At 28.7% G+C, this 13158-nt stretch overlaps 1 protein-coding gene across 2 annotated transcripts in view; it reads left to right on the top strand.

The window, feature by feature from the left end:
- The window catches only part of Nos (Nitric oxide synthase), a 294071-nt gene that overhangs the window by 157565 nt on the left and 123348 nt on the right, over positions 1-13158 (top strand). For both annotated transcript variants that reach the window (XM_085958109.1, XM_085958108.1), the window contains exon 4: positions 7033-7195. In XM_085958109.1, the coding sequence (XP_085814235.1) occupies positions 7033-7195 (163 nt within the window). The remainder of the gene's footprint in view (positions 1-7032; positions 7196-13158) is intronic.

The following is a 13158-nucleotide window of genomic DNA, read 5'->3' as shown; positions in this document are numbered from 1 at the left end:
GACTTACTAATATTGTTATTAGCCACGATCGCTCGTGTTTGAAACGATTGACGAGAGTTTAATTCCACGGCTAGCAAAATACACGTAGTTTTTTCAACGCATGTTTGATCTAGTACAAGGACCCAATAGATTTGAAAAATGGCTACCAACTATTCTTCGCAATGAAAGTACATACATTTGATAATATGTATTTATTTACGGATACTGTATTCAAAAATAATAAGTTGTTAAAGTTACACTAAAAATTATATGAAGTATACATAATAAATTATTTTTTGTAATTTACCAAAAGGTAATCTCATTAGAACACACATTTTAGAGAAGCCATACTTTGGGTAGATATTAATAATACAAACCAAGATGTTTAATCTCAAACATGATATATTTTGTTGAAACAAATACAGAAAGCTTTGACTAAGGTACGTACCTTTATTCAGGCTTAATTATTTGTTTTTGAAAGGCTTATGCAAAATGTAGTTAACTTTTACATAGCTACAGATTAGAGCAGCAAAATCTCAGAATCAGTAATTCCTTAAACACATACGCTTACGCACCTGCCTACCAAACCAGAGATCAATAACCTTTTTTCCGTAAACAATAGCTGTAAAAGTTAAAACATTGTAATTGTTATAATATATATCGGAACGAAACCTGAATAAATTAATTAATAACAAAATTTCCATTTATATTTAAATATAAAATATATCAGAAAAATCTCATTTTAGTTATTAAAAATATGTAATTGGCATATTTTTCTACGAGAAAATAAAACTTTCAACAAGTTGTCTATAAACTACTTACTATATTGAAGTATATTATAAAAATAATCATAACTATTTCGCAATGTTTTTGACTAAGTTGTAAGTAGTATCAGTTTTTTTTCTTCACATGAAGTTTGGATTTATCAAGAAAAATAAAAATAAGTGATAAGACGTGAAAAATATAAAAAAGTTGTCAATAAATATTTTGATTTCTAAAACATTTTATGATTACAAAAAATACTTATATTTATTTATTAAACATTTCATGATATTATAATATAACGAACGTGCCATTGGTAATGCCAATTGAGAGGGAAATAACTGTTCAACCAAATTACTTTGGATACTGACATATTCCACCTGCGTGAGGATAAGCATAAGTGGGCATTGGTTTTATAAATTCTTAAAATAGGGACTGCTTTGCTCATTCGGTGTACTTCCTTGTATCTAATTTATATTTTTTTTTTGTATTTACAATTTATAATAACATATTATACGGATCTATTTCTTTTTTATATAATACTGTTTTAATAATATTTCTTTGTTTCTAAATGTCATGTCACAAACATACAAAATTTTTGACCCCTTTACAGCTAATATTATCTAAGAAAAATAATAATTATTGTTCTTTCACCCGTTTCGGCATTACAAAAATGTGTAATTTTAACTCAATTGAGTGGTTTAAACCATGTTATGTAAATAAATACGTGAAAAACATGATTAACCCATATTGAATAGACATCTATGTTCTAATCTTGAAACTTCTATGGATAACTATATATATTTTTTTAACGATTGATAGAATCTATCAATACGTCAATGGTTTTATTGATTTGAAATATCCAGCAAATAGTTTATCGTGGGCAATCCCAATGGGTAATCATTCCCGATGCGTTTTTGTAATATATATATTTTTATGCATTTAACTTATTCTCAGATTTTTCAATTAATTGTGCTAATTGTTTCGATTTTTTTAGTACCAATGTCTTGTTTTTTGAAGATTTTCTCTTAATTATATGTGTAAAGCAATCGTAATTGTAGGTAAAAAGGTTGTGTTTTCCTGTATCAAATACTTCTAAGTAAATCTAGCTTTCACGCAAACAACAGTTCTTGCTTTACTGCCGTTGAACCAACCGTCTTAAAAAAGGACACACCTGAGCTTGAAGCATAAGCTGCCTAAATTGAAAGGACTAATTCAAATTAGTATGGCCGCTGATTGCTTATGACTTAGACTTTCCAGATGTTGCTGCGTCCGTTTTACCCTATGTCAATTTATCTACGCATTAATAATAACTTAAACATAACAATGGTAGACGGCTATAGTATGGTAAAATGAATCAAGAGAATTCTGCAAAACAACTTGTAAATGTCGTAAATGTGAAAAAAAAATGTCATAGAATTTATTATTGCTATCGAAATATTATTGTTTACTTTATTATAGTGTAAAACAGTACATTGTTATTGTTTCACATAAAACTTATTTTAAATTATTTACTCACTGGTAACTGATAAAAACCCTTTCTTATATTATTCTTCTTACAAAGGTGAACTTTCAAGCGGATTACAATTTCGAGATTTTGGTATGCGGTGGCTTGCTATGGTTTTCTTTGTTTTATTTCTTATGCCTCAACACGCTGTTTCTTTGATATTTATTTGTAAACTAAATACATCGGTGGGAGGAGCGAGATTTCAAATGTATTAAATTTTTTTTATTTAATAATTAGTAATGTATATTATATACACATATATTTTTCCAATATTGGAACAAAACAACAATCATGTAAAGTTAAATCCAGGGAACACAAAATTATTGGAAACTGGCTTACCATACTAGGTATGGTTTAACAAGCTAGAGATCTCGATTGTTGAAAAAATGAGGGATAAACTTAAACACGTGTTAAAGAATATGCTATTTTCAATAGTTGGGTCTTTATCATAATAATATGTATTTTGGTTTGTCACGTTAATGCAGCGCGCTTTCAATATTTGGGAACAGTCGAAGCGGTTTTTTATACTTGGGTTTTATGACGGTCAGGCCATAAACTACCCTGTTTCAAAACTTTGGTCCAAAGCGATGGATTTTACATTTCTATTTATTAATCTGTTCTGTGGTTAAGCCTGACTTGAATGTGTCCATTCGTAATTTTATTCAGTATAATATTCCATTGTTTATAATAAGATAACAATTAACTTCTGGACAGAAACCCCCGAGATATTAACCTCCATCAAATATCCACTAAACAACAACCATTTGTGTTAAATATACCTTTTTTTAAAAACTATATGTACCAATGTACCTAATATGTAGTAATTTTAAAGATAGAGGGAAGAAAAAAAATATTTGTAAGATTTTAAAATATATAACAGAAAATTTAAATTAATTTTATTACCTATATACAATTATTATACATAAATCTAGTATAGACATCATGTCAGGGACATTTTTATTTGAAGAGTTTAATGTATATACGGAGTTTTAAAGAAAGGGTTATGATCGGAGTGTTTTTGGCGGGAGTATGTGTCCTGTTACCATTATTGTTGAAGGAGTCTCTATGTTTTTATATAAGTAGTTAATTAATATTGTTTTACTTCCAAATTCCAAGATTTATAATATAAAACTTCACAATATATAGGCATTTTAATAAACTTTTTTCTAGAGCTGATCAACTTTTGGGTTTGTATTAAAAATTTAACAAATCGCTTTTAACTATTTATCGCTCTCTTTCTCCCCCATGTATTATATATTAGCAATGTGTTAACATTCTAGAATTCGTAAAAAATAATAATTAATAATATGTCAGATTTTGGAATATTAAATTGATTATGATATAATATCAAATCAATTAAAAAAAGTTTTTGGCAAAACAATGCTTCAGATATTATTTCAAGACTTAACGTCAAAGAAATAGTTCGTTTACATAGTATTTTGATGAGTCATAATTTAATTTATAAATCTTGCTTTTACAGAAAAGCTGATGCAATACTAATAGATTAAAAGCTTTCCCCAATTATTATTTTCACTACCGGCAACATCGCAGGAAAGTTTTCAATCCGACTCTTGCTATGTTTATTTTCATTCAATTAACTGAAGTAATTTCTCAAAATAATAATTAGAAAAACATTGAAATTTATGCTATTTAAATTTAACAGTTGTATAAATCTTTATTGTATTTTATGATCCATTCATTCTGTTATCTTAAAACGTTTTGAATATAACCCGGATGAGAGATTATTCAAGAAATACGAAGACTAACAACTACGCAATACATACATTTAAATCATTGTCTCATCTACTTGGTAGGGAATACAGTAATGAAAATAATTGATGACATCATCCCACAAAAATTATTTTTATTTCCTTGGTGAAAAAGCGAGTCGATTTCTTGGGTTCCGCACCATCTCAAGTACGGCTTTATGGTAAAGAGAGTTGAAACATCTTTACTTGATGCATGATCAATGAGAATTCGGCCATTCTTAGTACCATTGACTTGTGTGTCCCTGATAACTATCTCAGAAATCAGGAGCATCGGTTGTCTGTTCTGTCATTGATATTTGAACGGCAATAACTTTGTTTAAATAATTTACTTGCGTGAGAGTGATGAGTGATGACGTTATTTTTTTAATATTGTTATTTATTTTCTTTGTGTTAATGTCATGGTGTGAACGTTTTGAATTTATAATTTGTAATGTTCACTTTGTGTCATTAAATACATCTAAACTTGAATTATTGTGAGAAGTGCGATAACTTACGTGGAATCTGACAACTTTCTGCAGCCATACATATTCAAAGTGGAAACACATTCAGTACCTATACATGAAAAAAGACAACCGAGTATTTATAGCCGGATCTAGTTTTATATATTATATTAATATCCTTTAATTAAGTTGTCAAAGTGTATGCATGATTTCCAAATTTAATAATCCAATAAATCTGGTAAGAATTCATGATAATTTATAAAATGGGCTAAGACTTGGTATTCACTACATATTATTTTAATATCGTTTCTACGACACGTATTTCACTCACATGGTGAGCTTTTTTAAATGTGAACGGAAATTTACATTTGAGTTTGTATAGGAGTATAGTTTTTTTCCCGAGTACTGTCATACTAGTTGTTGTCAATACTCTGTGGTGGGCGTATAAAGGAAACTATGTATTGTAGCAAAGAAATAATTGGTATTTTTTTTCCAAGTTATAATTGAGTGGAAGAGCTAGAAATTTTTAATGGAGAAACCGTGAAAAGTGGGGAGCAATTAGAGTTTTAAATGATAATAACTAATATAATATTGGTGTTAATATTTTTTACTTATTTCTAGAAAATCAAACTAGTGATTTTAAACCTACTTTATTCGTACGGTAGAGGAATTTGAAATCATTATCTTTCACATAGAATCCTAGCCGTTTCATGATGATTCAATTATACGTGGCAGAGACTATCTTGCATTTTTAAAGCAATAAAGTTTTCCGTTATAAGTGATAGCATAGAACGCCATTGTTCATGTAATTATTATCAGTTGTAATATACATACTTTGAAACACTCATTTTATTAATTTTTTTTATCGAATTGTATTTGAATCTAAAAACATCACAACAATGTTGGAGTGCTTTATCAGTTGATTTAACGATTCAATTGATAAAAAAATTCTAACAAGGTGTAAATTTGCCATTTCAAATTCCATTAATATCGATTAACTATTTGCGAAAATCATGGCAAGCAATAAGACGTATTGATTCATTATGTCATCATTTCTCTAGATATTATTTTTAATTTAATCTTGAACTTTCAAATATAATTAATATACTTTTAGATACTACCTATACGTCGTAACATTACAAATTACAAATATAACACCTTTGTATTGTTTCTATGATACATTTAATACTAATAAAGTCATCTTGGTTTAAATTTATTTTAGGCCTACTGTGGTGAATAGATAAAATAAAATGATTTATAAAACAGTTGGTAGATAAAAATAATGATACAGCCAACACAAACTTAAGAAAAAGTGGTCAGTATCTTATTTTTATTTTGTATAATATTTTTATAGGCCGTGCTATTAATTTTATTACGAAGAATCATTTTGATAACATTTATTTTAACGGAAAATACTTAATTGATGATCGTCTAAACACTATAAATGAACGTAAATTCGGCAGGTGGTTTTCCAAGTGATAAAATCACATTTTGGCCTTAGGCGCTTAGACAGTTTGTTTTGACACTTTTGTTAATTTTCTTTGAGCTATGTTTGATATCGAATTGAAAAACGAAAACTCCGACTGTCGCTTTCAAGCAAATAAATAGAAGACTTTTAGTGAACGGAAATTGATCAACTTATATTTAAATTTACTTCTTGTTAAAATTGTACTGCTTATATTTTGAATTCAACTCTAAAATTTATACTGGCTTCAATGTTTTGACTATCAATAATTAAGAAAGTTCTCAAACAATATTTTCTTTAAGTATATTTTATAAACTAGTTTATTTATAAGAACCATGCTAGCGTAAGAAACTGCTTAGATTTAAAAAAATACAGAGTTAACTTCAATGTTTAATAATATTATACCGAGACGTATGCACGGGTAAAATCCATAATGGAATTTATTATTCAATAACTGGTTATAAATCTTACATCATTTTTTGCTATAATTATTATCACCGGTATTGTGTGCAGTAATCCTAAAAATATCTATTCTATTTGACCATACTAGCAGTATAGTGAATAGTTATATATTGAACCACCCTATGTCAAGAATTAGACTATATTATTTTGATCTAAAAATGAATAATACATAATATTTAAGAATATAGCATTCTTCATTGAATGCATATTATAGTTTTTAATAACCTCAAAAGCATATTAGAAAAATCCTATTTCTTTTTTACCAAATAGGACTTAAAAAAGCTACTCATCAGAATTGCGGTGGTTGTGGATTAAAATCCCTTAACCCATCATTTTCAAATGCTTCTAAAGCTGTTTCTAATTATATAGTACGTACCTATATATTATATATAATTATTATACTTGTAGAACATTTCATATTTATAGTAATTAATATTGGCTGTGATATTCTGAATTTATTTTATATTTTATTGAAATGTATCTTTTAAATAAAATTAAAACACTAAGTACGATAAAAATATTACATCATGCCATGTATGCTAATTATTTACCAATAATAGTAGCGTGAAAAGTACCCACATATTAACATGGTGAATTTAAATACACTTCAAAATAATTAAATTTTAAATGGATATTTTTTATTCTCAGGGCCAAAACTCCAGCTCATGAAGCAAGAATGCAAGCTGTCTATTCAGAAGTAGCTGCAACGGGAAGCTACCATTTGACGGAAACCGAGCTAGTTTACGGAGCCAAACTGGCTTGGAGAAACGCGCCAAGATGTATTGGCAGAATTCAATGGTCGAAATTGCAGGTCAGTAATCACTTAGCATCCCCATTCTTATACTATAAGACTGCTTGTCCCGCATCGCGTCTGTTTCTTTACCAAGATGTATCTTCAATGACTACAATGTGTTGTTCTTCTTCTATTGCTCACCTTGATCATATATTTGTAATATATTATGTAAGTAAAATAGCAAAAGAGATTATATGATAAAATTGACTATATAAATTGGTATTTGTATTTGCGATTACATCTAAAATGGAAGACAAGTCTCGATAAACTAATTTGTTATCCAAGAGATAAAAAGACAATTATAATAGGTGCTACTGGTGACCTATTGTAACCTTTGGTGATATACATAATCAGTTAAGAACCTTCCGTTTGCCTGCTCGGAAAAGTCAGAAAACTCTACAAGGACTCCACCAGGTTGATGTCTAATAATTCAATCTAAAAGACCAGAACAATGACAGTAAGATGAAACATACATGTAAACATATAATAAAGAGAGAAAAGATGTACGAGAATGTTGACAAGCGGTACTTCCACCTGGTAGTATTAACTAGTATATTAGAATAAATGCCACTTTAAAATAGTACTACAAATTTGTCCTAAAATTGTAAAATCGTGTCATATTTAAATACACTTTATATCTGTTTGTTGTAATTTGCATACAATTTTACACTTAAGAAAAGTGTACACAGAGAATCAGCAATAAAGACAATTATTTTACATTACTAAGTATACTTAAAATGTTGAATTTATATATTATAAATAGTAAACAGTTTTATTTACAGTCGTCAATATTAAGTGTTTTTTCTTTTTCCGGCGAGAAAGTGATGGGTTTTTTTGTTTACTGGTTCTGAATAGTCAATATCTGCGGCCATAGATGTACAGAAACTCGTTAAAATGCATTGACCACTCGATACTCTGCCAGTATAGTTTTTGAAAAAAAATGGCATGCGGACATGATTGTATTTACTGAGTGCGTTCATAAATATTTTTTCATTCGGATCGTGTGTCCACATAAAACGGAAAGGTTGTATATAACCATTGGTTTTTTTAATCGCGTTCAATATGACGTAGGTATTTCCATGCTTCATAATATTATCAAATATTCATTTTATTGAAATTAAATAGCATAACAATAAATTCCATACCGATTTATTAATTAATATAACCACCAATTTTGTTTCACTAAAAATATGTCCCGCTCCTGCGATGACCGAGCGTTAACGTGTCGGTTTATTAAATCATGGGTCTCGGGTCCGTAAAGTTTACATGTCTATTTTAATACAGAGTATATACCTAATAGGTAAATCAAATGACCAGCACCCATAAACCTCGACTCTGTGGAAGCCCATACAAACTTCGCTTAGGATATAATATAGTAATTTACTTTTTATTTTTATAAAATATTAAAATTTATTGTAACCATTCTAATGATATTTTAACTTTACATTATTTACTACCGAATAATAAATACATTTCTAAGAGATTTTACTATATTAATTTAGTACTTTATAAGCAGTAACTAACCATTAAAATGTATGTTACTTGTATAGGTATAACTTTCATAGTACCTGAAGATGCTAAAACTTATTGAAATAAAATAGAAATAAACTTTATGGCTATATTTCTTTTTTTACACAATTGTTATCATGCTTTTGCTGTGTGATTATATATTATTGTAGGTATATTAAATAAATTTTACTAACATTGAAAAGACTGGTGAGTATCACTAGAGCAAGTATCTGATAGTTAGTATGGAAATCTAAATTGGTTATTCATTCACTGTATTTGGTGAATAAGTACTTATTGTGGGGGTTGGGTAGGTGTTTTACTTTTTATGTGATTTCTAAATTTATATGTTTAAGAATATTTATCATTTCTTCAAAAAATATTTTGTTTTATGATTTTTTGAATTATATATTATTTTATAAAAAGAGGTTATTCCAAATAAATAAAAGTATTGTTGACCATACATACTTTGTAGATACCTGAGAGAAATATATAACAACTAGAAAAAAACTGTTTGAATACAACAAGACCTCCAGTGGGATTCGAACCTGCGCCACCTGTGATTCGCGCCCATCTGCTCTGACTGTTAAGCTATTAATTAATACTTTGATTTAAAATACAAAAGCCGATTGCCAAAAAAATTAATACAATTTAGAAAACGCTTCAGTGAGAATTGTAAGAACCACTAATTAATATCGTTACAGTTAGATAGCACACACGTAGCTTAGCGGTCAAGGCACATTGGCTCAAATACCGTATGGGTAAATATTCAAAAATATATATTTTTAGTGGTTATATAATAATTTCTCACAGGTGTTTTCAAATTATGTTTATTCAATAAGAATGTTACATTGTGAAATCTTTTGAATTATTCGTTAAAAAATGGTTTATTTAAGGGATTGTTATTAAATTACGTAGATTATAATTTATATTAATTGATTTCATGTCTTTCTGTAGAAATTTACAGTACCTAAGCACTATTTAATAAGTGATCAGTTAAATAACAATTTATAATAACAATTATTATAGTTGTGGTATACCTATTACATACAATATACAATGAATTCATTTTTAAGATCGGTTAATTAGACTATCGAAGAATATTTAGACAACACTACTCCTGAAAAATTCTTTAGCGATTGTATATGTTTGTGATACGCCTGTTGCATATCGTCCTGTGTGAAATTTATGAGGACGTAAGGCGTGGACGTGAGTTGACAGTAAAACGATACCGAATTAGTTAATATGTTATCAAGATACCGATACGGTAAATCCAAAAGGTTTCTGACCAGACACTCTGTAAATAAATAAATCGTTCAAAGCCGCGTCAAATTTATTATTTAGTGGTATAAAGATTGCAAGACAATCCATGTTTACAATCCATTTCTTTAGAAATATAATAAAATAATGTAGGTTATATTATGTTTACCCAACTCGAGTAACAAGTGGCATAGTATCCGCGTCTAAAGCTTCACATCACATAACTAAATCCCGTTTCTGTTAAAACGTACATGTTATCACAACGTTTTTCTTAGCTCGTATTCTTATTTGTCCGGTACAAATCTTGCAATCGATTTTTAACTAACTTACCGGCTAGCTAGTCATTTGAAACTTATAGAATATATCAAAACACGATGCCAATGCATTTTTTAATACTTTTAGCCATCTTTAAGTAGAATTGAAGTCATTTTCAGTTAATTCTGTTTCGTTTGAAAAGTTATTTCGACACCATTATTGGTTGTTAGGGGGTCTGGGGTCCTGGCAACCAAATTATTAATATATACGTGCATTACTATGGAAATCAATATGATATGTCAAGTACAAATTTTTTTGATCATTTAAGCTAGTCAAGTCAAGATAAGTTCAACAGAATTTAAAAACGTTGTATATAAAAAATATTGATTTTGGGAAGAAAAATGATTATTTAGAAGTTTATAACTGATCAGTATCGTTAGACTTTTTATTTATAAATACATCACTGGCATACATGGAGTGAATAATTTATAAACAAGAATTACTATAGGGAAGCATGTATTCAATAATATTAAAGTCAATTTTGAAGTATTACCATCAACAAATGTCAAACAAATTTTATCATTAATCTTTCAATAAAACTAATAGAAAACCATCTGTCAAGTTAAAATTTAATGATGATATTTGAATTTAAAAATGATAACGAAAGACAAACAACGCAAAATCCGACAAGAAAGTGATAGTTGAGTAAAATTATACTAATGATTGATATATTTTATAACACAAAGTATCAAGTTTTCAGGGTGTATATTTTAAGTATATTATTATGCAAAATAATTTATCAATATTTTAATTACGTTCACTTTACTTTAATTGATAATTATTTATATAATACAATGATAGCTTTAGTATTTATTTCATTGAGAATTCGAGAAAAGTTTTCTTTTCGCATATAAATCCTAATACGTAGCTGAGAATAATTTATAAATATAATCATCATAATCATCATCAGCCTAAATCTATCCACTGTTGGATGAAGGGCTCTTCAAGCTGCTTCCACTTCTCTCGGTTCTGTGCATTGCGTTGCCACGTACTTCTGCAGAACTTTATCTTTTTATCGATCCAGTGGCCTCTAGGTCTACCTTGCGGACGTTTTGTACCTCTTGGATACCACTGAATGACTAAATTTGTCCAACGATTGTCTCTTCTTTGAGCTATGTGTCCAGCCCATCTCCATTTGAGGCTTTTAATGAACTCGCAAACCCTTGTCTCCTTCCTTATTCACCCATTCCTCTTTTTGGCCTTTCGCGTTATGCCCAGCATGCATCTCTACAGTGTCCCAAGTTTCTGGATCTCTCTTTTACTTAGGGTCGAAGATTATTTTTTTATTGGCTATATTATATTTCGACATAAACGTTGGTCGTCTCTCGAAGAGGTTTATTAACATTTTTTTAAATATGCAATGGGCATTAGAGTCAATTTATCAATTGTATGCTTTGAGTCAAAATACAAATTAAAAAACAATATGTAAATTTAATATCAACGAAGATGATTAAAAATAACAATTATATTTTGATACACACATACTTAACTTTTAAAAGCTTTTAAATCTAAGCATAATTTTACAATTAACGCATGCACCTATATTAATTAATAAATAAGTAATATTATTTATTGTAGACTCTAATATTATTTTAAAAAAATGCTTTGAGAGTTTAAATTTATGTTAAATCTGTATGTAATATAAACGTGCTAAAATAAGGAAAGAGATTTTTTTTTTTTTAATTATTTATTTCAAATATTTGTAAAGTTTAAAAAAAATAGTATAGCATGAAATAAGATTAGCCAGTTAAGTTTTTTTTATCGCTATCAAGCGTATAACTAAACATAAAGCGAATTTAATATTTTTACTGCTACGCTAAGCCGTAGAGGCCGCGAGGTTACGCCGTAGCACACAGTAAGTTTGGCAGAGATAAGAGCAAGCCTACCAACTGCTGTGACTGTCACTCCTTGCGAAAACGAACGAGACTTTTCGAGAAGTTGTTAAACGGATTGGCGTAGATGCTCTGCGTAGACCTTTACCGTAGAATCCGGAACATTCTTCGTCCACAATTCTTCGCCCACAAATTTTCGCCTGTAAAATTCTTAACCGTGTATATTAAAAAAAAACACTTAAATGTTTTTATTTATAATGACATTCTTACGGATTGTTTCATATTTGGCAAATGCTATTTCATTTACATTTATATTTATTCTTTTTAATGTATTCAGCAAAGGATTATAAATAAAGTACGAAGAATTCTGAACGGGAAGAAATTTGGTGAATAATTCTACATTTGTGGCAAAGAATAATTGTGGTGAATGAATTATGGAAGTGAAGAATTGTGACCGGCAATAATTGTTGGCGAAGAATTGTGGACGGAGAGTGTTTCTAGGCCCGTTTGCCGTAGAGGTCTTGCGTAGAGGGTAGATGCGGACGGTTTGAATTTTACTCTCTTATCTACTGTGAGTTCACTGATAACAATCTTAAAATTACTAATAGAAGTACGTGTTTATTTCACGCATAATTTTATAGGAATGCGATTTTTAAGCATACATTAAAATAATAATATATATAAAGTACATATAAAATAAACATTGCAGTTGTCAATTTTGATATTTAAAAACTAAAACTTTTTACAAAATGTAGCATTCTAAAAAAGCGCATTTTTTTCTTAAAACGATCATTTAATTAATTTTTATGTCTACTGGCTCTATGTTTATCTGTTATTATTTACTTTATCATATACTTGACGACTCTAGAAACAAAAAAGTCATCAAAATATCTTATTTCTTTCTTATAAGTATAATAAATATTATACATTATTAATACTTATACAAACATTATTTAAAATTATATTTTTTAGAAATTATACAGATAAGGACAAACAATATTTTTAATGACTTACCAAATACTTCATGAAAATGGGAACGGCTGTGTTTGTTTCTAGACCGCTACCCAA

Source organism: Rhyacophila brunnea, unplaced genomic scaffold, assembly GCF_057557595.1.
Source record: "Rhyacophila brunnea isolate RB1 unplaced genomic scaffold, BYU_Rbru_1.0 scaffold_7, whole genome shotgun sequence".
Taxonomy (NCBI): Eukaryota; Metazoa; Arthropoda; class Insecta; order Trichoptera; family Rhyacophilidae; genus Rhyacophila; species Rhyacophila brunnea.
This window is presented reverse-complemented; position numbering and strand designations above follow the sequence as displayed.